We start from the raw sequence: 26,498 nt of genomic DNA on the forward strand, positions 1-26,498 counted from the left end.
TCTAGATGCACTGTTAAATCCATTTAATGATCAGTGCCTATCCATCCTCGACCAAACTGCACCATTTAAAAGTAGGAAACAAATCAAATAATCTCCCTCTGGCTGAATGATCACACTTGTGCCCTTAGAAGACTCCATAGAAAATCAGAATGCCAATACAAGGTCAGCAAATCCGAATTAGCACATAACACCCTTAAAAACCAAATGTTAATTTACCAGAATGCAGTTAGGAATGTGAGATCAGGGTACTTATCTTTACTAATTTCAAGAAATAACCACAATCCTAGTTCTCTTTAGGGTTACTGATTCTGTTATTAATGGTCCCTCCACTTCTCTTTTTGAACGTGATGTTGAGTTGTCTGAAACATTTCTCACTCATATTGTAGATAAGGTGGATGATATCAGGACCCAAATCCAGCCTGGCTCTTACACTCGGTCCATTCCCCATGTTAATGCTGCCTCTTTTACCCAGTTTCAACCAATTACAATTCAGTGTTAGAGAATACAGTCTCCAATATGACCTCCTCCTGCATCTTGGACATCATTCCCACTAAGCTGCTCAAGGAGGTATTTTCCACTATCAGCCCCGTTATTCTGCAAATTCTTAGTAATTCTTTGGCCTCTGGTTCTTTACCAGACAGTTTTAAGCATGCCATTGTTCACCCATTGCTGAAGAAACCTAATTTAGATCCCCTGTCCCTAAGTAACTACAGACCAATCTCCAAATGTTTGCACATCTTGGCACTCGTACCTTTTTTCATTTCACTGCACTCAGGACTTGTACTTGTGTGTACGTGACAAATAAAACACTTGAATCTTGAATCCTGAATCGTGAAATAGACTTTTCAGTTTCCTTTATTGATCCCCTTAAGGAAATTCATGTACTGCAAATTAACCCATTCTTCCTAACTGTGGTCTGTGTAGCTGGTAGCAGTGGGCTGCTGCATTCATGCTGCACCCAGGGACCAACTCCAGTTATTTTCCCATTGCCTTGGGTCAAGGACACAGACAGGAGTATAAACCCTGACATGCATGTTTCTTTTGATGGTGGGGGGGGGGCGAAGAAAACCCACCTTAGACACGGATAGAACATGCAAACTCCACACAGAGGATTTTCCTGGGATGACTTCCTAAGGTTGGACAACCCCAGGGTTTGAACCCAGGACCTTCTTGCTGCGAGGTGACAGCACTAACCACTGGGCCATCATGCCACCCTTTTCTATCTAACGTTCTGGAGAGAGTAATTTCTTCTCAGTTGATTTTTTTATAAACACTAATAGTGCTTTTTAAGTTTCCAGTCTGGTTTTAGAGCACTTCATAGAACTGAGACAGCTCTAGTTAAGGTCACTAATGACCTACTGCTGACTGCATACAGAGGTAACTGCTCGATTTTAGTTCTTTTAGACTTAAGTGCTGCCTTTGACACAGTCCATCACAACATCCTCTTACATCGCTTAGAGACTTGGGTTGGCATCAATGGCTCGGCTCATACCTTATTAAGCTCTTGCCTCACCAACATAACTTTTTCTGTTTATTCTGGGTAACTCTACTTCCTCGATGGTTCAGTTGGCTTGTGGTGTCCCTCAAGGCTCAGTTCTTGGTCCCCTTCTCTTTTCTATATACATGCTGTCACTTGGCCAGGTCATTCAAAAATCACGATTTGCTTTACTATTTTTACTATTTTAAATCTGTTTAGCCAGTTCAGTTGCATCTCTAACCACTGCTACGCTAATGACACGAAGCTGTATTTATCAGTTAAGCCAAATAATATGGGTAATATTGGTACCATTCATGACTGCCTGGCCGCTATTTAGGAATGGATGTCCATTAGCTCTATTCAGACAAAACTGAGGTTCTCCTTATTGGTGCTAATAAGTTTGTCTCAGGAGTGAAATCCTGTATCGGTCCTCTGGCCAGCAATGTTAAATCCTACTCAAGAAATCTGGGTGTACTCTTTAACTAAAATCTGAATTTCGACCTACACATAAACAAGTTTGTGAAATCTTGCTTTTTCTAACTGTGGAACATCACAAAATCAAATCAATACAATCAACCAGAGAGCTTGAATTACTGATCAATACCCTAATTTTCTCACGCCTTGCCTACAGTCATACTCTTTTCTCCTGTTTCAGCCAAGCAGCCATGTCCTGCCTACAGCTCGTGCAAAATGCTGCAGCCAGGCTTCTAACCAATACCAATCTTAGATCCCACATCACTCCAATCCTTGCATCCCTTCATTGGCTCCAAGCAAATTATAGAATAGACTTCAAGATACTGCTTGTCACATATAAGGCCCTACATGGTCTTGCCCCTTGGCGGCCTTTTCAGGGTGTCTCCCCACCTGCCGCCCAATGACTGCTGGGATATGCTCCAGTATCCCCACGATCCTGAGTAGAATAAGTGGTTTGGATAATTAACGAATGAATGGTCTTTCCCCTTTATACATTTTCGAACTTTTGCATCCTTACTCCACCTCTCGGCCATTCATAGCTTCTGACCAGGGTCTCTTATCTATATCCCGCTCCCTCTACAAATCCAAGGGTGGCCGTGCTTTTGCCATAAGGGCCCCATACCACTGAAACAGTCCCCTGCAGCCCAAAAAGCATTTCCCCCATAGACCACCATTGTAAAAGAGACGCCTGTAAAACTGTTGACAGGACACCTGCAGCTATAATCATGGTCAATTATTACTCTTTGTATTGTATATTTTTAAGCCATGGGGTTTTAATCTTTTTAAAATTTTTCCAAAGTCCAAAAAAATCCTCTTTTTTTTCTGCATGACGGCACGGCTGTGTACGAGCCGTTCTCATAGCCTAGAGGCATGATGGGAGTAACACTACTGCGCATATTCAGTGGGCCTCATGTACCCGGTAGTAACCCAGAAGCCAGAAACTTTTTCAGCGTATGCACCAAGCGAGCAATTCTCGTGGGAATGAACAGGCGCCAGTTTTAGATCCGGTATCCAGTTCTACTATAATACATCCATGGGATTCCAGGTGAACGTCCCAACTAAGCAACCCTCCCAGGTCGTCCATGAGTTGAGTGGCCACAAATTGCGATGCATAGGCCATGGCAGCAGTTGCACGGCGCCATGGGGGGGGGGGAAATATTTATTTTGTATTATTTTTAAAATGTAATCGTGAAAAATAATCACAAATTTTTTTTAAATTGTGTCGGTAATCTGATTACATCTTTTTTTCCCGTAACTGTATTGGAGTACAGTTACATTTTTTTGTATCCTGATTACGTAACGCCATTACTGTATTCCTTTACTCCTTAAGCCTGCTGTTTATGTAACTTATGGTCCAGAATTCTGTCAGCAGCATTGCCCTGTTCTAACAGCATCATGCAGTCTATCGCTTTCTTTCTTGTAACCACTACCTGGCTCTCTTTTCAGTGGCTCGTAAGTATTTATGGGATTCTCTTAACTGGATTATTGAGCATGCATCAAGACCAGTGCTGATGGTTATGGAGTCTTACAGACAGGGTCCCATCCACATCTACTGCTCCATCTGTTAGGAAGTCACCAATCCGTTCACAGATTGGAGTGGTCCATGTTCAGCTAGGACAGTTTGACATGGAGCCATTCCAGAACAATTTTATTGACTGTAGAGCTGAATTCCACAAAGCTGATCCAAACTTAGGAGCCTGAAGTGGCCAGATGTTGGAGGACATAATGAAGATTCAGGGTGTCGTCATGATAAAGGGATTGGTTTGCTGTGTCAGCAGACTGTAGCAAGTCCAGAAGAGTATGGTAGACTTAAGGTAGGACAGAAGCAGCTGCTCACAGTATTTCATGACTATATTATTAAGGCCAACAGCCTGTGATCGTTAAGGCTGGTTATTCTGTCCCTCTTTGGAACAGGGATGATGGTGGAGGACTTGAAGCATGCAGGAAATTTGTATAGTGCTATGGAGTGCGTGAAGATATGAGTGACAATGAGCTAACTGGTTAGCATAGTATATGGCCTCGTCATTTTCATGATGTTCTGGCCTTTGTGTTAGCTTATAAGTTTCACACTCCTCAGTGAGAAAGGCAGTTGGGTGCAGTTCATGGTTGCTTCATGCACAGAGGGCTGCAGTCCTCAGAGGGTAGGGGGATTGGGGCTTTTGTCTACCAAAGGGTGGCAGAGTTGGGTTGATGGCCTGGCGGCCTGCCCAGGGTATTACCCTGCCTGCCGCCCAATAACTGCTGGGATAGGCTCCAGCATCCCCTCACCCTGAGAGCGGGATAAAGCGGTTTGGATAATGAATGATGAGTTTATCGGTATGTCGATTGTGCAAATTACCCAGTTTGCAAACTCTCTGTACTTGTAGCAGCACCTATCACCATCTAGTGGTCCAACAAAAAACTGTGACATGCAGTCGCACGGGTAATCCAATCATTAACATGCAATTGCATCTGTTCAGATCAGGAAAGTAAACTGAGGGGCATCCGGGTGGCGTGGCGGTCTATTCCGTTGCCTACCAACACGGGGCTCTCCAGTTCGAATCCCCGTGTTACCTCCGGCTTGGTCGGGCGTCCCTACAGACACAATTGGCCGTGTCTGCGGGACGGAAGCCGGATGTGGGTATGTGTCCTGGTCGCTGCTCTAGCGCCTCCTCTGGTCGGTTGGGGCGCCTGTTCAGGGGGAACTGGGGGGAGTAGCGTGATCCTCCCACGCGCTACGTCCCCCTGGTGAAACTCCTCAGTGTCAGGTGAAAATAAGCGGCCGGTGACGCCACATGTATGGGAGGAGGCATGTGGTAGTCTGCAGCCCTGCCCGGATCGGCAGAGGGGGTGGAGCAGAGACCGGGACGGCTCGGGAAAATAGAGTAATTGGCCGGGTACAACTGGGGAGAAACAAAGGCGAAATTTTCTAATTTTGATGATAAATCACAATTTTTCAGATTGCTTTTGTGTGTGTGTGTGTGTGTGTGTTATTCTTATCACCCCTCGTAATGGCCAGAGTTTTCTGGATGCAGCACCTGCAGTTTTCCCCCTGTCATCATCACCTCCTGGTGTTTCAGGACGCTTACGGCGTGTATTCCAGAACAGCGTTGAAGAGCAGAGATGAAATGGCTAATTGTGCAAGTGCACGTGTACGTAGAAGCACGTGTATCTACTTACCGCGTTAAGCACCATCGGAAAGGTGGAGTTTGCACCTTTTGTTGCCATGGTTACCTGAAGTGGGCTTTTTACTCCACACACTCACCCACACACAATCCAGCCTGCAGTGCCGGCGTGTTATTATCCCTCTTGTTCCAAGCTGCTGCGCTGTTGTATGTTTTCATTATTGTTCTTGTTTGTTTTCCCAATCCCCCCCCCCCCCCCCGTCAGACACCAAGCCGGTGTGCGTGTTCGGCGGGGAGGAGCACACCGAGGGGGAGCTGTTCCAGCTGGAGGCCTGCCGCTTCTGCCGCTGCCAAGGGGGCGTGGCTAACTGTTACCACGCCCAGTGTGGCACTCTCGGCTGCACGCAGCAATACACCCCTCCCGGAGAATGCTGCCCTGTGTGCGAGGGTGAGACGGACACACACGTCAGCAGAGATACTCGTTCACACACACACACACACACACACACACACACACACACACAAAACACACACAAAACACACTATGGCACGGTTTTAGCCAGTTAGCTCTGGAAATTGTTAAATATTTATCGCTAAATGTATTACTTATTGAAAAACTAGGCTTCTACTTTTAGGGGCCATAACTTGTCCTTTTGGGGGGGGGGGTTTCCCCCCTTTTCCTCCCCAATTGTACTTGGCCGGTTACCCCACTCTTCCAAGCAGTCCCTATCGCTGCTCCACCCCTTTTGCCAATCCGGGGAGGGCTGCAGATTACCACATGCCTCCTCCGATACATGTGGTGTCGCCAGCCGCTTCTTTTCACCTGACAGTGAGGAGTTTCGCCAGGGGACGTAGCGCGTGGGAGGATCACGCTATTCCCCCTAGTTCCCCCTACCCCCCCACCCCAAACAGGCGCCCCAACCGACCAGAGGAGGCGCTAGTGCAGTGACCAGGACACATACCCACATCTGGCTTCCCACCCGTAGACTGTCTGTAGGGACGCCTGACCAAGCTGGAGGTAACATGGGGATTCGAACCACCGATCCCCGTGTTGGTAGGCAACGGAATAGACCGTCACGCCACCCGGATGCCATAACTGGCCTTTAAATCACTGCATGGCTGTAGCTGTTATAAACCTGCAGCATAGTACATATCAGCCTGGATGGCTGCAGACCTTGGCTTGTTGTGGCTGTGTGAAGGTCACACAGCTGAGAAGCCACGCAGCTAACCAAGACCTGCATCTAACCACGCAGCTAACCAAGACCTGCATCTAACCACGCAGCTAACCAAGACCTGCAGCTAACTATGCAGCTAACCAAGACCTGCTTCTAACCATGCAGCTAACCAAGACCTGCATCTAACCATGCAGCTAACCAAGACCTACATCTAACCATGCAGCTAACCAAGACCTGCAGCTAACCATGCAGCTAACCAAGACCTGGAGCTAACCATGCAGCTAACCAAGACCTGCATCTAACCATGCAGCTAACCAATGCATGCATCTAACCATGCAGCTAACCAAGACCTGCATCTAACCACACAGCTAACCAAGACCTGCATCTAACCATGCAGCTAACCAAGACCTGCAGCTAACTATGCAGCTAACCAAGATCTGCATCTAACCACGCAGCTAACCAAGACCTGCATCTAAGCACGCAGCTAACCAAGACCTACAGCTAACCATGCAGCTAACCAATACATGCAGCTAACCATGCAGCTAACCAAGACATGCATCTAACCATGCAGCTACCCAATGCATGCATCTAACCATGCAGCTAACCAATACATGCAGCTAACCATGCAGCTAACCAAGACATGCAGCTAACCGTGCAGCTAACCATGCAGCTAACCAAGACATGCAGCTAACCATGCAGCTAACCAATACATGCAGCTAACCATGCAGCTAACCAAGACATGCATCCAATCATGCATCTAACCAAGACTTGCAGCTAACCATGCAGCTAACCAAGACATGCAGCTAACCATGCAGCTAACCATGCAGCTAACCAAGACATGCATCTATTCATGCAGCTAACAAGACATGCAGCTAACCAAGAGAAGTGCTTAATTCTTCTGCTGCTGTTCATCTGTGGGCGAGTGCAAACACATAGCTCAAAGTACAGCAGATTTTTCAGTTCCACACAACCTTTATAGTTAGATAAGAATACAGTTTTTTTTCTCATATTCTCTGAACGTCCCTGATGAGCCTTAGGGTCAATGACTACAGTACCTTGCACACCCAAATTCAGATATTCTGCTGATTAAGTTCATATTCTCGGTAAATATAACGTCACTATGGTTAAATAAAGTAAAGCTCGTGTAGTTTTGGCTCCTGGTGTAGCAGTTGTTTCCTAATGTGAGAGATTTGCTTGTATCACGACAGTATGGTGCATTGTTTGTAAGGGTGCAGTAATAATTTCCACGAGCCGTTCCTCAACAGTTGACCAACATGATCACAACCCTGTTTTGTTCAAGGACCCCCCATGTTGTGCAGATGAAACACTGGCCACGTTGCTGTGAAACGTTGGCATGTTTGAAGGCCAGTTATAATGGAGCTTGCAGCACAAAGACGTCTTTTTGGTACCTGGGTGGCGGTCTATTCCATTGCCTAGCAACACAGGGATCGCCGGTTCGAATCCCCGTGTTGCCTCCGGCTTTGTCAGGTGTCCCTCCGAACACAATTGGCCGTGTCTGCGGGTGGAACGCCGGATGTGGGTATGTGTCCTGGTCGCTGCTTACCGATTACCCCACTCTTCTGAGACGTCCCAGTCTTCGATCCGCCCCCTCTGCCGATCCGGGGAGGGCTGCAGACTACCACATACTTCCTCCGATACGTGTGGAGTCGCCAGCTGCTTCTTTTCACCTGGCAGTGAGGAGTTTCACCAGGGGCACGTGGGAGGATCACGCTATTCCCCTCAGTTACCCCCCCCCCCCCACCTGAAAAGGCACCCCGGTCCACCAAAGGAGGCACTAGTGCAGCGAACAGGACATATACCCACATCCGGCTTCCCACCCGCAGACACGGCCAATTATGTCTGTAGGTAACACAGGGATTCGAACCGGCGATCCCCGTGTTGCTAGGCAACGGAATCGACTGCCACGCTGCCCGGACGTCCTGAAAGGAATCTTTTTACACACATCTTGTAACCAACTTAATTGGACTATTGTCTAACTTGGAACGGTGACCTTCAGGGCTGCTTTGCATGTTTAAGCAGCGGTTGAAGCTGTTTGTACATGAAGGGATTTGAAATGTCATTTGTAATGCAGACGTTTGGTAAGAAATCTCTTCATGTTAGAAAATATTGTCCCCCCCACCCCCTCCCCCCACCCCCCACCCACCCCATACAATCTCATTCAACCTTGACAGATCCCATCTACCCTGCTCTGAGTGCTGCTGGTTGCTATGTCAGCGGCCGTATCGTTGCCCATGGCGACCACTGGCGTGAGGATGACTGCACCTTTTGTCAGTGTGTGTCGGGGGAGAGGCGGTGTGTCGCCGCCTCCTGTGCTCACAACTGTCTGAACCCGGTCAAAGTTCCCGGAGAGTGCTGCCCCGTGTGCGAAGGTAAACCACACACTGATAAGCAACCCTGCATCGCCGCCAACACACGGGGTCCACCTCCGCATGCAGGTGGACCCCACGTGGGGCTGTTTGTCTGTGAGGTCACAACACACACATAAACAGAGGCAGGCTAACACACACACACACAGCAACACACACGTATCCAGTACCAAGAGATTGGTTTTAGTTTTGCGTGTGAGACCCAGACAGACATTAAGAGACACACGGGTAGAGACTGTCTCACCTCCCTGTCATCGTCCTCGTCTCAGAACCAGAATCAGGAGCACATCATCGTTTCATTTCATGCACTAGCGCGCATGAAATGAAGCGAAACACCGTTGCCCCCAGCCCACAGCAGTGCAACACACAGACACGAACACAAGAACACACACATCCAAACACACATACCTAAACTAAACAACAAGAATCACTGTCCAGGACAACGAACGCCAGCCAGGAGGACTGTCAGAACTACCGGTCTATACGGGCTAGCAGTTAGCTTAGCCTGCCCCGCTAGCGCGTCCTGTCAGACCGCCCTCGGTGTTTCCTCTTTGGGCGCAGCTCCAGGTAGGGCTGTGCTCCTTGGGCCCACCGGACGCAGCAGACCAGGCTCTCCCAGCCGATCCAACACCAGCTCTCCCAGCCGATCCAACACCAGCTCTCCCAGCCGATCCAACACCAGCTCTCCCAGCCGATCCAACACCAGCTCTCCCAGCCGTCGAACAAAGACAAACTTAGATGCAGACTTGGACAAAGACACAGCATGAAAAGTACTGGGTGAGGCCGCCGCAAACGTGAATTTGTGCCGCCATCTTATTTGTGTTTGCTTCTTCATTTGCTCCCCTTCCAAATAAAATGGCCAGAAAATAAAACCAGAATTACCAAGTCAGCTTCATCACCATGGAGATGGACCAGTGACAAGAAGCTGATAGAGAGACGAGGCGTTGGGGGTTTGTGCTCAGGATATTGATGCCTACTGTGTTCTCTAAGACAGCCTCACACCTCACCTCAGGAGATCAACTGGACAGCTAGATAGCAAGGACGAGGAGAGAAGAGAGAAGATGGGCAGAGGACGAGGAGAGGAAGAGAGAAGATGAGCAGAGGACGAGGAGAGGAAGAGAGAAGATGGGCAGAGGACGAGGAGAGGAAGAGAGAAGATGAGCAGAGGACGAGGAGAGGAAGAGAGAAGATGAGTAGAGGACGAGGAGAGGAAGAGAGAAGATGAGTAGAGGACGAGGAGAGGAAGAGAGAAGATGAGCAGAGGACGAGGGGAGGAAGAGAGAAGATGAGCAGAGGACGAGGAGAGGAAGAGAGAAGATGAGCCGAGGATGAGGAGAGGAAGAGAGAAGATGAGCAGAGGACGAGGAGAGGAAGAGAGAAGATGAGCAGAGGAAGAGAGAAGATGAGCAGAGGATGAGGAGAGGAAGAGAGAAGATGAGCAGAGGATGAGGAGAGGAAGAGAGAAGATAAGCAGAGGATGAGGAGAGGAAGAGAGAAGATGAGCAGAGGACGAGGAGAGGAAGAGAGAAGATGAGCGGAGGACGAGGGGAGGAACAGAGAAGATGGGCAGAGGATGAGCAGAGGAAGAGAGAAGATGAGCAGAGGACGAGGAGAGGAAGAGAGAAGATGAGCAGAGGACAAGCAGAGGAAGAGAGAAGAGGACGAGCAGAGGAAGAGAGAAGATGAGCAGAGGAAGAGAGAAGATGAGCAGAGGAAGAGAGAAGATGAGCAGAGGACGAGGAGAGGAAGAGAGAAGATGAGCAGAGGACAAGCAGAGGAAGAGAGAAGAGGACGAGCAGAGGAAGAGAGAAGATGAGCAGAGGAAGAGAGAAGATGAGCAGGGGGCGAGGAGAGGAAGAGAGAAGATGAGCAGAGGGTGAGCAGAGGAAGAGAGAAGATTAGCAGAGGAAGAGAGAAGATGAGCAGAGGAAGAGAGAAGATGAGCAGAGGGTGAGCAGAGGAAGAGAGAAGATGAGCAGAGGGCGAGCAGAGGAAGAGAGAAGATGAGCAGAGGGCGAGGAGAGAAAGAGAGAAGATGAGCAGAGGAAGAGAGAAGATGAGCAGAGGAAGAGAGAGGATGAGCAGAGGGCGAGCAGAGGAAGAGGGAAGATGAGCAGAGGAGGAGAGGATGAGCAGAGGGCGAGGAGAGGAAGAGAGAAGATGAGCAGAGGAAGAGAGAAGATGAGCAGAGGAAGAGAGAGGATGAGCAGAGGAAGAGAGAGGATGAGCAGAGGAAGAGAGAAGATGAGCAGAGGAAGAGAGAAGATGAGCAGAGGAAGAGAGAGGATGAGCAGAGGAAGAGAGAAGATGAGCAGAGGAAGAGAGAAGATGAGCAGAGGAAGAGAGAAGATGAGCAGAGGGCGAGCAGAGGATGAGCAGAGGGCGAGCAGGGGAAGAGAGAGGATGAGGAGAGGATGAGCAGAGGAAGAGCGAGGATGAGGAGAGGATGAGCAGAGGAAGAGAGAGGAAGAGAGAGGATGAGCAGGAAGAGAGACCGTTTGTTTGTCAAGTAGTAACCTTGAGGCAGATGGCCGCAGTTTCAAATGTTGTCAAATTAAGTTCTCATTTTAATACACACACAAACACTCATGCATACTCATCTTTCTCCCTTCCCTCCTCAAACTCACAAGTACACACACATACAAATACAAGTACACACACATACAAATACAAATACACACATGTACGCTCTGCTCAGTCCCTTGTCAATGTTTTCACCCGTTCCTGCTTCGCTGAGTTTCTGATTTCTCTTAGACAAGCATAGTCTCTCTCTCTCGCTCTCTCTCTCGCTCTCTCTCTCTCTCTCGCTCTCTCTCGCTCTGTCTTTCACTCTCTCACTCTCTCTCTCTGTCTCGCTCTCGCTCTCGCTCTGTCTCGCTCTCTCTCTCGCTCAGTCTCTCGCACTGTCTCTCACTCTCTCACTCTCTCTCTCTGTCTCGCTCTCACTCTCGCTCTCTCTCTTTCTCTCCCCCCTCCACACACACACACAAAATCACATTTCTGTCTACCTGACCTTGACTTCTCTTTTCATACCTCCTCTCTCCTGCCGTGTTTTCTTCTTCCCTCCATTTTTTCTCATCCCTCTTCCTCTCCATCCTTAATTCTGCCCGTCCTCCTGCAGTTCCCTCTGGTCTCTTCTCTTTTCTTTTTCTGTAATCTCCTCTTTCAGCCTCTCCCTACATTCTGTATCAGTATGTGTGATAGCCGCTGACAGCAGCCCTCCTGATGTGCAGGCTGATACAGGAACAGCTGGAGAATGTGTCACATCTGTCTCACCTTACAGTGATGAGGTTATAGTGACGGGGTTACAGTGAAGGGGTTACAGTGAAGGGGTTACAGTGACGGGGTTACAGTGAAGGGGTTGCAGTGATGGGGTTACAGTGATGGGGTTGCAGTGACGGGGATACAGTGTCTGAGATACAGTGATGGGGTTACAGTGTCTGGGTTACAGTGACGGGGTTACAGTGAAGGGGTTGCAGTGACGGGGATACAGTGATGGGGTTACAGTGTCTGGGTTACAGTGTCTGCTGTAGTGATGGGGTTACAGTGATGGGGTTACAGTGACGGGGTTACAGTGAAGGGGTTGCAGTGATGGGGATACAGTGTCTGAGATACAGTGATGGGGTTACAGTGTCTGGGTTACAGTGTCTGCTGTAGTGATGAGGTTACAGTGACAGGGTTACAGTGTCTGGGTTACAGTGACGGGGTTACAGTGTCTGGGTTACAGTGTCTGGGTTACAGTGTATGGGTTACAGTGACAGGGTTACAGTGTCTGGGTTACAGTGACGGGGTTACAGTGTCTGGGTTACAGTGTCTGGGTTACAGTGACGGGGTTACAGTGTCTGGGTTACAGTGTCTGGGTTACAGTGACAGGGTTAGTGTATGGGTTACAGTGACAGGGTTACAGTGTCTGGGTTACAGTGTCTGGGTTACAGTGTCTGGGTTACAGTGTCTGGGTTACAGTGACGGGGTTACAGTGACAGGGTTACAGTGTCTGGGTTACAGTGTCTGGGTTACAGTGTCTGGGTTACAGTGACAGGGTTAGTGTATGGGTTACAGTGATAGGGTTACAGTGTCTGGGTTACAGTGTCTGGGTGACAGTGTCTGGGTTACAGTGACGGGGTTACAGTGTCTGGGTTACAGTGACGGGGTTACAGTGACAGGGTTACAGTGTCTGGGTTACAGTGACGGGGTTACAGTGTCTGGGTTACAGTGACGGGGTTACAGTGTCTGGGTTACAGTGTCTGGGTTACAGTGTCTGCTGTAGTGATGAGGTTACAGTGTCTGGGTTACAGTGTCTGGGTTACAGTGACGGGGTTACAGTGTCTGTGTTACAGTGACGGGGTTACAGTGTGTTACAGTGACGGGGTTACAGTGTCTGGGTTGCAGTGATGGGGTTACAATGTCGGGGTTGCAGTGATGGGGTTACAATGTCGGGGTTGCAGTGATGGGGTTACAATGTCGGGGTTGCAGTGATGGGGTTACAGTGTTGGGGTTACAGAGATGGGGTTACAGTGTCAGGGTTACAATGTCGGTGTTGCAGTGATGAGGTTACAGTGACGGGGTTACAGTGTCTGGGTTACAGTGATGGGGTTACAGTGACGGGGTAACAGTGACGGGGTTACAGTGACGGGGTAACAGTGACAGGGTTCTCACAGAACAAACCATAAGATTGAAGATGTGATTGTCTTGCAGCCATCAGTGAGAAAGCAGCTGGGATATAACTGTCCCCCCCCCCCCAGTTGTACTTGGCCAATTACCCCACTCCTCGGAGCCGCCCCGGTCTCTGCTCCACCCACTCTGCCGATCCAGGGAGGGATGCAGACTACCACATGCCTCCTCCCATACATGTGGAGTTGCCAGCTGCTTCTTTTCACCTGACAGTGAGGAGTTTCACCAGGGGGACGTAGTGCGTCGGAGGATCACGCTACTCCCCCCCAGTTCCCCCTCCCCCCTGAACAGGTACCCCGACCGACCAGAGGAGGCGCCGGTGCAGCGACCGGGACGCATACCCACATCCGGCTTCCCACCCGCAGACACGGCCAGTAGAGTCTGTAGGGATGCCTGAGCAAGCCAGAGGTAACCCGGGGATTCGAACGGGCGAGACCAGCACACTATGCAGACTTCCCGGGATGAAGGTGTTAAGGTAGTGGTGAATAGGGGTGGTCCAGACGGCTGCGTAGACCACATGGAGTCTGCCGTCCTCTCCTCCAGGGAGCCAGGGAGCACTACCGAGCCCTCGTGGAGTCGTGCCACGAGGCAGAATCATCAAGTGTTGTCTTCAAGGGAGCAGTTGTCACTATTTGCTCGTCATGGCAATGCAACACATTTCCCTGTTGCCTTGGCAACATAGATAATTGCCGGTAGCTGCAGCTGCGGATGATACAATGATGCAACGATGCTCAGACGCACGCAAACACAGACACGGTGACACACATTCATACACATGACACCTGCACAACTCACCCCGGCCGGCGCCTCCGTACGGTCCTCTGCCATGGCTTTCAATGGAGTTGTTCTTCCAGTACCAACGGTGTGGAGCGGAGAAAGATGCTGGAGCCGGGTGCATTTTCCCAGCATGCATCCTGATCTGCAGCACAGACTGTTTCTTGCTTAAGAGGCTGTGTGAAACACATTTAGCTCCCACCTTTGTGACGTCCTAACAGCAGCGGGAACTGCTGCAGTTTTACTGTTCATCAATTATGCTCTAACACACACACACACACACACACCATGCAAATACACACACACACACACACACACGCACGCACACATACACCATGCAAATACACACACACACACACACACTCCATGCAAATACACACACACACACACACACACACACACGCACGCACACATACACCATGCAAATACACACACACACACACCATGCAATTACACCCACACATATACACACCATGCAAATACACACACACACACACACCAAGCAAATACACACACACACCATGCAAATACACACACACATACACACACACACACCATGCAAATACACACACACACACACACGCACGCACACACACACACACCATGCAAATACACACACACATACACACCATGCAAATACACACACACATACACACACACCATGCAATTACACCCACACATATACACACCATGCAAATACACACACACACACACACCATGCAAATACACACACACACCATGCAAATACACATAGCACACACACACCATGCAAATACACACGCACGCACACACATGCACGCACGCATACACACATATGCACATATGCACACACCATGCAAATACACACACACACACACACCATGCAAATACACACACACACACAGTACAAATAGAATGCAGGAGTCAGTTCTGCTGTACAGTGGCAGTGATGTTGATGTCAACGGTGATGTCAGCATGGTGACTCACCACCACTCTGGACTTTTATCAACTGCTAACAAGGTACAACGAGCTCTGTGTGTGTGTGTGTGTGTGTGTGTGTGTGTGTGTGTGTGCGCGCATGTGCGTGCATGCATGTGTGCTCGATAGAAAGAAATATCAAACCATCTCACAAACAAGAGGGTTTTAAACAGTTTCCAGGTGAAACATGTGACTTGTGTGAGCTCAGATCTGAGGTTGGGATTAAGGGTTTGATTTAAATCTGTCAGGGCTACCAGGTGTAAGACCCAAAAGAAGAATGAGAGACAGGATGGGGGGAAAGCCAAAGAGGCACGTTTATTGTCTGCCAGGTTGAGGCAGGGACAAGGCTCTCGGACAGGTGGTGGGCTTAGCGGGGGCGTGGTTCTCGTACAGGCGGTGGGCTCGGCAGGGTCGTGGTTCCCGTTACGGTGGTGGGCTTGGCAGGGTCGTGGTTCTCGTACAGGCGGTGGTCTTGACAGGGTCGTGGGAGTCGTACAGGCATGGTCCAGGTAATGGCAGGGAGGTCTAACCTGAGGCAGAGGGAAATAGGGGTTAGGCTTGGTCAAAAAAGGTTCAAAACTAGAGCTAGAGTCATCTACACACTTGAAGTGGTTCAACGATCTGGCATCGTTTGGAGAGCAGAGCGGCTTCTTATCCTGGCCAAGATGGGTTGATCGGCCTGCTTGGAGATGCAGGTCAGGTGTGAGCTCTGGCGAGCTCCAGGTGAGGTCGATGAACCAGATGAGCTAGGTAAGGTGGTGGGAGCGGCCTGATGAGGGCAGGGTTGAAGAGGCAGGGACGTGACAAAATCAAGGTTCAGACTAGCACACTGTTAAGATAAGGCTAAAACAAACACAGACAAGTTGTGGTTCAGCAGGTTAGGTTTACAGATATTTTTGTGGTTAGGTTTTTATAGAGGACCAAAAGTTCCAAAACTAAAATGCAGTTGCTGAAGAGTAAATGATTTGATGATAAATGCTGCACTTGTAAGAATCATGTCACAGTACACTCTGCAGCCTTGCCATGAATGCGGTGGTCAAGGCAGCTGAAACTGAGTGCAGAAGCCCTCTGTCCAAGTGTGGCGTTCGGCAGCCCCCCATCAGAGCCTTTATGGGCGACGTCACTGTCACCACATCATCGGTGCCTGGTGGTAGGTGGATCCTCCAGGACCTGGAGAAGCGAATCTCCTGGGCAAGGATGAGTTTTAAACCAGCCAAATCCAGAGCCATAGTGTTGAAGAGGGAAAAAAAGTGGTGGACTGGTTTTGCTTCTTTCTGGATGGCATTGTAATCCCATCCATTACCGAGAAACCACTCAAGAGCCTAGGCAAGGTCTTTGACTGTAGCCTTAGAGATACAGCGGCAATCCCAGCAACCATCAAAGAGCTTCTGAATAGGCTGACCACAATAGACAAGGCTGGCCTACCTGGCAGGTTCAAGACTTGGCTTTACCAACATGGCATCTTACCCCAAGTCCTCTGGCCTATGCTTGTTTATGAGGTAACCCTGTCAATAGTGGAGACCTTGGACAGGAAGATCAGTAGCTACCTCCAGAGATGGCTGGGTCTGCAGCACTGTATGGGAGGAGGAACAAACACCATCTCCCTATCAGCAGCCTCGACGAGGAGTTCAAGGTTTCTTGCACAAGAGAGGCACTGCTCTATTGGGACTCCAAGGACTCTAGAGTGGCATCAGCAGGCATTATAGTGTGGAGACCCAGGAAGGCCTGGTGATAGCAAAGTCTTGGCTGAGACATAACGCTTTGGTGGGCACAGTGGCAACTGGAAGGGCAGGGCTGGGAGCCATCCCACAAGGACAAATGCCATCTAGTCCTGGAGGAGGTGCGGGCAGATGTCAAGGAGGAAAGGACCAGTGGAATGGTGGGTGTGCGGCAGCAGCGAGCACGGACAAAGTGGGAGGGTGTGCTGGAGAGGAAGATATCCTGGGGAGATATCTGGCAGGCAGAATCGCAGCGGATCAAGTTCATAGTACAAGCTGTGTATGATGTTATACCTAGCCCTGCAAATCTCCATCTCTGGGGCAAGACTGATTCTCCATCATGTCCTCTGTGCCCTTGAAAAGGTCCAGTCAAGCACAATCTCAGCAGCTGCCCGGCAGCCCTGGGGCAGGGCCGTTACCACTGGCGACATGACCAGGTGCTGAAGACAGTTGCAGAGGTCATCTGCAAAGCTGTGGCCAACAACAAGCAAGCCCACAGACAGAGGAACATTATCTTAGTCAGACTGGTGAGCAGCCTCAGTCACAGCCCAGATCAGCAGCCAGTCTCTTCACCTCTGCGTCCGACTGGGAGCTGCGAGTCAACTTGGAGGCGCAGCTCAGGTTCCTGAACCACATTATGACAACTCTGTTTAGGCCAGACGCAGTGCTATCATCAGCCTCTTCAAGACAGGTGCTCCTATATGGAGCTGACGGTTCCATGGAAGGACCGGATAGAGGAGGCAAATGAGTGGGAGCGGTCCAAGTAACCAGGAGCTGGTGGATCAGTGCTGGAGAAGAGGCTGGAAGGCATGTTGTGAGCCCATTGAAGTGGGGTGTAGAGGCTTTGCTGACCGCTTACTGTGCAAGGTCATTGAGATTTAAGTCAGAACTTTGACCAGGCAACTCAAAAACCTTAATTTTGTTTCTTTTGAGCCATTCTGAGGTGGACCTACTTTTGTATTTTGGATCATTGTCCTAATGCATTACCCAGTTATGCTTCAGCTTCAAATCACAGACTGATGACCGGACGTTGTCCTTCAGAATTTGCTGGTAGAGAACAGAATTCATGGTTTCTTCAATGATGGCAAGTCTTCCAGGCCCCAAGTCAGCAAAGCATCCCCACACCATCACACTACCACCACCATGTTTGACTGTTGGTATGATGTTTTTATTGTGAAATGCTGTGATTGCTACACCAGACACAACGGGATCCATGTCTTCTAAAAGTTCCACTTTTGACTTGTCTGTCCACAGAACATTAACCCAAAAGGTTGCGGAGGTCATCAATGTGCCTTTTTTGCAAATGTGAGACAAGCACTTATGTTTCTTTTAGTTAGCAGTGGTGTGCGCCTTGTAACTCTTCCATGAATTCCATTTTTGTCCAGTCTTTCTTTTATTGTGGAGTCAGGGCAGTTCTTTAGAATTTACCCTGCTTTGTTTTGTTTTTTTGTGATTTCGTAGATGGGTCGTCACTTCGACCTTGGAGGAACTTTGGTAGGTCCTGCCACTCCTGGGAAGACTCACCACTGTTCCAAGTTTTCTCTATTTGGAGACGGTGTCTCTCGCTGTCTCTCGCTGGACTCGCAGAGCCTTAGACATGGCTCTGTAATCCTTTCCAGATGGATACTTTTTTGTTTATGCCATTTATTTCTCAACTCTTCCGTAACTTCTTTGGATGGCGGCATAGTGTGCTGCTTGTTGACACCTTGTAGCCTACTTCACATTGATGTAAGGCTCTATACGTGTCATGTTTAGAGTCAACAGGGCTGTCAGTAGTCACGCCTGCGTGTGTCTGTTCTAACTGAATCCAATGATCAGTTACATTTGATTCATTGGTTGACTAAGTAACTAAGAGGGCAGTTACCTTTTCATGCAGGGTTGGTGATGGATAACTCTTTTCCTTCAAAATCATTTAAAAAGGGGTGCGCGGGTAGCGTAGCGGTTTATTCCATTGCCTACCAACACAGGGATCACCAGTTCGAATCCCCGTGTTACGTCGGGTGTCAGTACAGGCACAATTGACCGTGTGTGCGGGTGGGAAGCCGGATGTTGGCATGTGTCCTGGTCGCTGCACTAGCGCCTCCTCTGGTCGGTCGGGATTGGGGGGAGTAGCGTGATCCTCCCATGCGCTACGTCCCCCCTGGTGAAACTCCTCACTGTCAGGTGAAAAGAAGCGGCAGGTGACTCCACATATATGGGAGGAGGCATGTGGTAGTCTGCAGCCCTCCCTGGATCGGCAGAGGGGGTGGAGCAGAGACCGGGACGGCTCAGAAGAGTGGGGTAATTGGCCGGATACAATTGGGGAGAAAAAGGGGGAACACTTTAAAAAAAAATAATACTCAGGTTCTCGTCGTCTTATTAGATTTTGTATCAAGATCTGAAACCATTAAGTGTGACAAACGTGCAGAAACAGGAAGTCAGAAAGGTCGCAGACGCTTTTTTTATGGCACTGTATGGTTGAAGCTCTTGGAGGATGCACAGAGCCTACTTTCCCTACGAGCTGTATGATGGTCTACTTCTGAATCATCCTCTGTTACTTACAACTGCAAAGCAGCAGTTCCGTACTCAACTCGCTCTCTCCACACAATTTCACCCACTTTGGCTGTTGTTTGAAGCGGTCCACGGTGAGAATGATGTAATATGAATCTCTCAATCTATAAATATAAGATGTAGTACTTCAAAGTTAGCTAGCTAGCTTGCAAAAGGTATTTTTGGAAGCTGGCGCCTGCTCTGTGTGGCTGATGTGGTGGGACTCACGTTCGGCTGCAGTTACACTTGTCATTTCTTCTCAACACTTTGGATATCCATAGTGTTATGTCCTTCATGGTATGAAAGTGTTTTTCTCCGCCCCCCCCTTCACCCCAATTGTACTTGGCCAATTACCCCACTCTTTTGAGGCATCCCGGTCTCTGCTCCACCCCCTGCCGATCCGGGGAGGGCTGCAGACTACCACATCCCATACATGTGGAGTCACCTCACCTGACAGTGAGGAGTTTCACCAGGGGGAATTAGTGCGTGGGAGGATCACGCTATACCCCTCCAGTTCCCCGTCCCCCCTGAACAGGCGCCCCGATTGAACAGAGGAGGCGCTAGTGCAGCAACCAGGACACATACCCACATCCCCCGCAGACACGGCCAATTGTCTCTGTGGGGACGCCCGACCAAGCCGGAGGCAACACGGGGATTCGAACCGAAGATCCTTGTGTTGGTCGGCAACGGAATAGACCACTACGCCACCCGGATTTTTCTTTCTTTATAGTCTATAGGGCAACGCGGTGGTCATCCGGGGGGGGGGGGATGCCAGGTCGTCCTCTGTGTGGAGTTTGCATGTCCTCCCCGTGTCTGCGGTGGGGTTTCTCCGGGTGCTCCGGTTTCCCCCACCATCAAAAAGACATGCATGTTAGGGTTAATACTCCTGTGTGTGCTCCTGAGCAAGGCATGGCAAGACGAACTGGAGCTGGTCCCCGGGTGCAGCACGGCAACCGCCCACTGCTCCCAGCTACACAGCTAGGATGGGTTAAATGCAGAGAGGAGTTTCCCCACAGGGATCAATGAAGTATCTCAAATATCATATCAGTCCCATCAGTACGGTTGTGGTGGCATGCCGCACTGGAAGATCAGTTGTTTTATTTTTTCTAGTACAGTGTCTTTTTCTTTCCCTTAAATACTTCACATGATTCTAGGTGTCCATCCAGCCGCTGCTGTTCCCACCTCAGAAAAATACACATAAATCGGTGCTAGTGTCCCTCTGTTTGCATTCATTTATTCATTAGGTTTCTCATTTCGTAGTGCTAAGTTTCCATCCAGCCATCCATCCATTACCCGAACCGCTTATCCTGCTCTCAGGGCCGCGGGGATGCTGGAGCCTATCCCAGCAGCCACTGGGAGGCAGTCACTGGGCCAGTCCATCACAGGGCCGAGACACACACACACACACACACACACACACACACACACACACATTCACACCTAGGGACAATTTAGTACGGCTGATTCACCTGACCTACATGTCTCTGGACTGTGGGAGGAAACCGGACCCCCCGGAGGAAACCCACACAGACACGGGGAGAACATGCAAACTCCACACAGAGGACGACCCGGGACGACCCCCCCCAAGGCTGGACTACCCCGGGGCTCGAACCCAGGACCTTCTTGCTGTGAGGCGGCCGCGCTAACCGCCGCGCCACCGTGCCGCCCGTTCTGAGATTTACCTGCTAAAAAACAACATGTTGATTTAATCCATAACTGAATTCACTGGAGGAACGAAACTGCAGAAGACTTTATAACCGCCGGCTCTCCTGGCAATTAATAGTACCTACAAAGAGGGTCCACGGGGTTAGCGGTGGTGTCAGGAAGGGCCTCCGACGTAACATTTTGCCATTGGGCGGATTGACGAGACCCTACCGGATCGGTCAAGGCCCGGGCTAACAACGAGCGCTGTCGGTGCTGTGCCCTCACAGGGTACCGATGGAAACTATCAAATCCGCTGTGGCGACCCCCGAGAAACAGGGAACAAGCTGAAAGAAGAAGGAGAAGAGGACGTTTTAGTACCTACAACACAGCTGAAAGATGGTGGGTGAGCCGATACTAACAAAGGATCTTAAAGGTAGGATCTGTAGGAGCCGGTTTTGGTCACGTTCATAGATGCTGTTCGCTTTATGACTTGTGAATGAGAAAAGCGGCTGACGCCGCAGGGCCTTTGGCTCCTTCTGAGGCTTTCCTGACGGGCCGCTGAAGAACGTTACCGTCATTACCGTTACAGTTGTTAAGATCACACTAATTTCACAAAACAAAGGGGATGTGGAAAGTAAAATAAACAGTGAGCTATAGTAAACAAATTATTACGAGGTGAACAGCCATGCCCTCCTCGTGAGGCCTGAGCCCGGAGAAAGCCTCCTGCTGCTGCTGCTGCTGCTGCGGGTCAGAACCGCCGCCTCCATCTTTATTAGTTCTGGGAAAGACTTATAAAACCTGGCACGTCAGCTGTGTAATTTCTATGTCAATATACTCAGAAGAACGTGGCGGCGGCGGAGCCATAAATAATACCCTGGCCTTGACTCCTCATCTCCACTCTGACTCCCTCCAGCAGCAGCGCTCTCCTCCACCACATCGCCACCCGCACACCTGACATCTACCGCACATCTTGTTAGTAACGTGAATTATGGATCTTAAGGGGCGGTGGTGGATCAGGAGGTAGAGCGGGTTGACTGGTTAACCTGAGGGTTGCCGGTTCGATCCTCGGCTCCTCCTTGCAAAAATGTTGCGGTGTCCTTGAGCAAGACAGCTAACCCCAGTGAGCTGGTTGTTACCTTGCATGGCTGGCACGCCGTCTGTCTGTGTGTGCGTGGCTGAATGTCAGCCATTCATTGGTTGTAAAGTGCTCTGAGTGGCTGTTGCTGCTAGAGAAGTGCTCTACAAGTGCAATCCATTTACCATTTTAATGGCTGGTGGATTTATTACAAATCAAATTACACGATGTTTTATTGTCTTTTCAACTCCTGTCCTCCTCATCATCCTTGCAAACTTGCTGTGAAGGTTCTGTGATGCGAAGAGCCATATCCGCAAAGCTGAACATATTAGACTGATAGGCTGTAATGCAGCGAGCGTTTGTTTCAAATATTTACACGTGCTTGCGATCAGAACGGACATGAGTCACCTGTTTGCTTCACAGCCACCTGATTTCCCTGTGATGTGTCGTCCGTGGCACAGATGACTGCAGCTTGTTCTCATCTCGTCATCAGCCGCTTCTCTGGGGTCGGCCCACGGTGGCAGCAAGCTAAACGGGGTACCCCAGACCTCCCTCTCCCCAGCAACGCCCTCCAGCTCCTCCTGGGGGATCCCAAGGCGTTCCCAGGCCAGATTGGGCGTGTAGTCCCTCCAGCGAGTTCTGGGTCTACCCTGGGGTCTCCTCCCAGTTGGATGTGCCCAGGAAACCTCCAAAGGAAGGCGCCCAGGAGGCATCCTAATCAGATGCCCGAACCACCTCAGCTGGCTCCTTTCGATGCGAAGGAGCAGCGGCTCTACTCCGAGCTCCCCTGGAGGTCCGAGCTCCTCACCCTATCTCCAAGGCTGAGCCCAGACACCCTACGGAGGAAACTCATTTCAGCCGCTTGTATCCTCGATCTCACCCTTGCGGTCACTATAGCTCATGCCATAGGCGAGGGTTGGAACGAAGACTGACTGGTAAATTGAGAGCTTTGTCTTCCAGCTCAGCTTGTTCCTCTTCAGCAATTCTGCAGCAATGCATTTTGGGATGCATTGTGCTGATTATGATATAGTGTCACACCGGAGTGATGTCGCCATTGTAATCCCACATGACGGCATTCGACTGAGCACAGCGGTAGTCTTCATACACAGTCTGTAAGAGCAAAAATTGTGTTTTGCCTAGCCGAGACCGAGAAGCAGCACACGATTCCAGAAAGGGGAGCGCCTTTGAATTCTCTATGCAGGAAAACCCTCGTGTTGTCAAAGCACTCCACATAGACATAGTGCTGCATGTCGTTACAGACTCTACCCTTAACAATATGATCTTTATTCTAATTGCCATCATTTGCCTCAGTATTGCTGAACTCCCTGTGCTCTTAAGTAATAAAATGTGATAAACCAGGATGATAAAAGTTCTTTGTCCACGTCTGCGTCTTAAGTTTTGTCTTCGTTTGATGGCTGGGAGAGCGGGGCAGGCTAAGCTAACTGCTAGCCCATGCAGACCGGCGGTTCCGAGAACACCGAGGGCGGTCTGGCAGGACGCAGAAGCGGGGCGGGCTAAGCTAACTGCTAGCCCATGCAGACCGGCAGTTCCGAGAACACCGAGGGCGGTCTGGCAGGACGCAGAAGCGGGGCGGACTAAGCTAACTGCTAGCCCATGCAGACCGGCAGTTCCGAGAACACCGAGGGCGGTCTGGCAGGACGCAGAAGCGGGGCGGGCTAAGCTAACTGCTAGCTCATGGCTGGCGTTCATTCTCTTGGACAGTGATTTTTTGTTTAGTGTGGATGTGTGTGTTAGTTTGGGTATGTATGTTCTTGTAGTTTTTGGATGTGGTTTTGTCTTTGTGTTGTACTGCTGTGGGCTGGGGGAAACGGCCTTTCTTTTCATTTCATGTATGTGAGTGCATGAAGTGAAATGACAACGTGTTCCTCATATGTGAATCCTGGTCCCGGTATTGGTTCTAATGCAGGGTGCAACACTAAAACTGTACTGCTAGCTAACCATCTGCTCTGTGTGTGTGTGTGTGTGTGTGTGTGTGTGTGTGTGTGTGTGTGTGTGTGTGTGTGTGTGTGTGTGTGCGCGCATGGATGCATGCGTTTTTCAGAGCCCAGCTACATCACCATGGCGCCCCCTGGCTGTCCCGAGGAGAACTGCCTCCTGACTGTGGGCGACTGCCGCTACGGCTACCACACCAACCTGAGCGGCTGCCGCAGCTGCCGCTGCAACACACGTCAGTACACCTCAGTGGAGTGTAGCACAGTTTAACCAGCGGCGCCTTGGAGGACGTGGTAGAATGAGTCCACAGAAATTAATTCGGTTTGTCAGTTTAAAGTGCTGGGGATAATTAAAAACTGAGGTGCCAGCCACCACATGCAGCAAAGGAGACGCATCAGGCCTTCATCTTTAATAGAGGCACATCAAAGCTATGCTAGCAGCTAAATTAGAAAATTGATGGGGCACTATTATCTGTGGCAGTAAAGACAGGATAAGCATCATATTGACTGGTTCAAACGTGTTTTGTTGATTTTTTTGAAGCTTGTTCCACAGAATAACGTTAATCCACGACACGGCAGCCTGTTCTGTGTTGTGCCTTATTCCCAATATACTTTAAGACTCATAGTTTCGTCAGATATGTGCCCTCACAGGGTACCGGTGGAAACTGAAAACCCCGCTGTGGCGACCCCTGAGAGACAGGGGACAAGCCGAAAGAAGGAGTCTTGTCCGATATGTAGCCCGTCTGCCTTGGATTTATGTGTTTTTAAACCTATTTTTTGTTGTCATCGGGGGGGGGGGAGCCATTTGGTCCCCACGCCATTAATTTAGAGCTGCTGCTTCAAACTTAAATGAATTCATCCTGTAGGAAGTCTCTTGTTATGACAGTGGGGATTAAGTCGCTCCATCAGCCTCCAGTGATTTACATCCCATTTTCTGACAGTGCATTTTGTTTATGTATTACTATTGTCACGCTCATGATTACTGTCTCAACTTGTACTTTTTGCTTGGCAGCGTTCATTTACTCAAAGCTGTGTCACAACATATTGAGGTGTTGTAGTTTTGCCAATTTAAGTGGTTCAGCTCCTTTAGTTGGACGGCCTCTTTTGTTGGCGCGCATTTGTCTCCCTCTGATGGAGACACCGAGGAACTGCAGCGTGACACATTTCCAGTGTGGCTTCTGAATCCTCAGCAGTTATTCAGGTCTAGGTTGTAACAAGAAGAAAGTCAAAGTTCAAGTTGAAATCAGTGAAGAAACTGGAAGATCTGAGGTCTTGGAACGGATCTGATTATTGAACCGGTCCTTTAGGACACTGGTGCCATATTGATCCCGGGGTTGTTTATTTCCCTTTCTCAAGATATCCGTCCATTATCCAAACCGCTTATCCTGCTCTCAGGGTCGTGGAGATGCTGGAGCTTATCCCAGCAGTCACTGGGCGGCAGGCGGGGAGACACCCTGGACAGGCCGCCGGGCCATCACACAGGGCTGACACACACATATACACACACACACACACACACACACACACACACACACACACACACACACACACACACACACACACACACACACATTCACACCTAGGGGCAATTTAGTATGGGTGATTCACCTGACCAGTGCAATGGTGGCGCAGTGGTTAGCGCGGTTGCCTCACAGCAAGAAGGTCCTGGGTTCGAGCCCCGGGGTAGTCCAACCTTGGTGGGTCGTCCCGGGTCGTCCTGTGTGTGTGGAGTTTGCATGTTCTCCCCGTTTCTGTGTGGGTTTCCTCCGGGGGCTCCAGTTTCCTCCCACAGTCCAAAGGCATGTAGGTCAGGTGGATCGGCCATACTAAACTGTCCCTAGAAATGAATGGGGGGGGGGGGGGGGGCTGTGATGGCCAGGCGGCCTGTCCAGGGTGTCTCCCCGCCTGCCACCCAGTGACTGCTGGAATAGGCGGCAGCATCTGCGCGACCCTGAGAGCAGGATAAGCGGTCAAGATAATGGATGGATGAATGGATTCACCTGACCTACATGTCTTGGGACTGTCAAGACACGACCTTGTAAATTATATCAGTGCTTGTTCTCAGACAGCCTTGGCAGGTGAGCAGATTAAGTTCAGAGGATTTCAGAGAGCCTGTAATTTAGAACATGTACGGAATTTGGAAAGGTCTAAAGCAGCGTTTCACCAGGGAAAGGCAACCGTTTGAAACAACTTTAACATGGCTTCACTTGACACAAAGGTTCCCATCTGAAAACCAAAAGGGAATGTTTTCTAATGCCTATATATATACACACATATATATATATATATATATATATATATATATATATATATATATATATATATATATATATATACAGTAGTGCTTTAAAGTTTGTGAACCCTTGATAATTTTCTATATTTCTGAATAATTATGACCTACAACATCATCAGATTTTCACACAAGTCCTGAAAGTAGATAAAGAGAAGCCAATTAAACAAATAAGACAAAAATATTATACTTGGCCATTTATTTATTGAGGGAAATGATCCAATATTACATACCTGTGAGTGGCAAAAGTATGTGAACCTCTGGGATTAGC

General features: G+C 49.5%; 1 protein-coding gene across 1 annotated transcript in view; it reads left to right on the top strand.

Annotated features, from left to right (window-relative positions):
- The window catches only part of crim1 (cysteine rich transmembrane BMP regulator 1 (chordin-like)), a 221,800-nt gene that overhangs the window by 156,754 nt on the left and 38,548 nt on the right, over positions 1-26,498 (top strand). The window contains exons 6-8 of the mRNA XM_056295460.1: positions 5,321-5,503; positions 8,423-8,620; positions 24,048-24,173. Of these exons, the coding sequence (XP_056151435.1) occupies positions 5,321-5,503; positions 8,423-8,620; positions 24,048-24,173 (507 nt within the window). The remainder of the gene's footprint in view (positions 1-5,320; positions 5,504-8,422; positions 8,621-24,047; positions 24,174-26,498) is intronic.

This window comes from Lampris incognitus, chromosome 16 (assembly GCF_029633865.1).
Source record: "Lampris incognitus isolate fLamInc1 chromosome 16, fLamInc1.hap2, whole genome shotgun sequence".
In the NCBI taxonomy this organism is placed as follows: domain Eukaryota; kingdom Metazoa; phylum Chordata; class Actinopteri; order Lampriformes; family Lampridae; genus Lampris; species Lampris incognitus.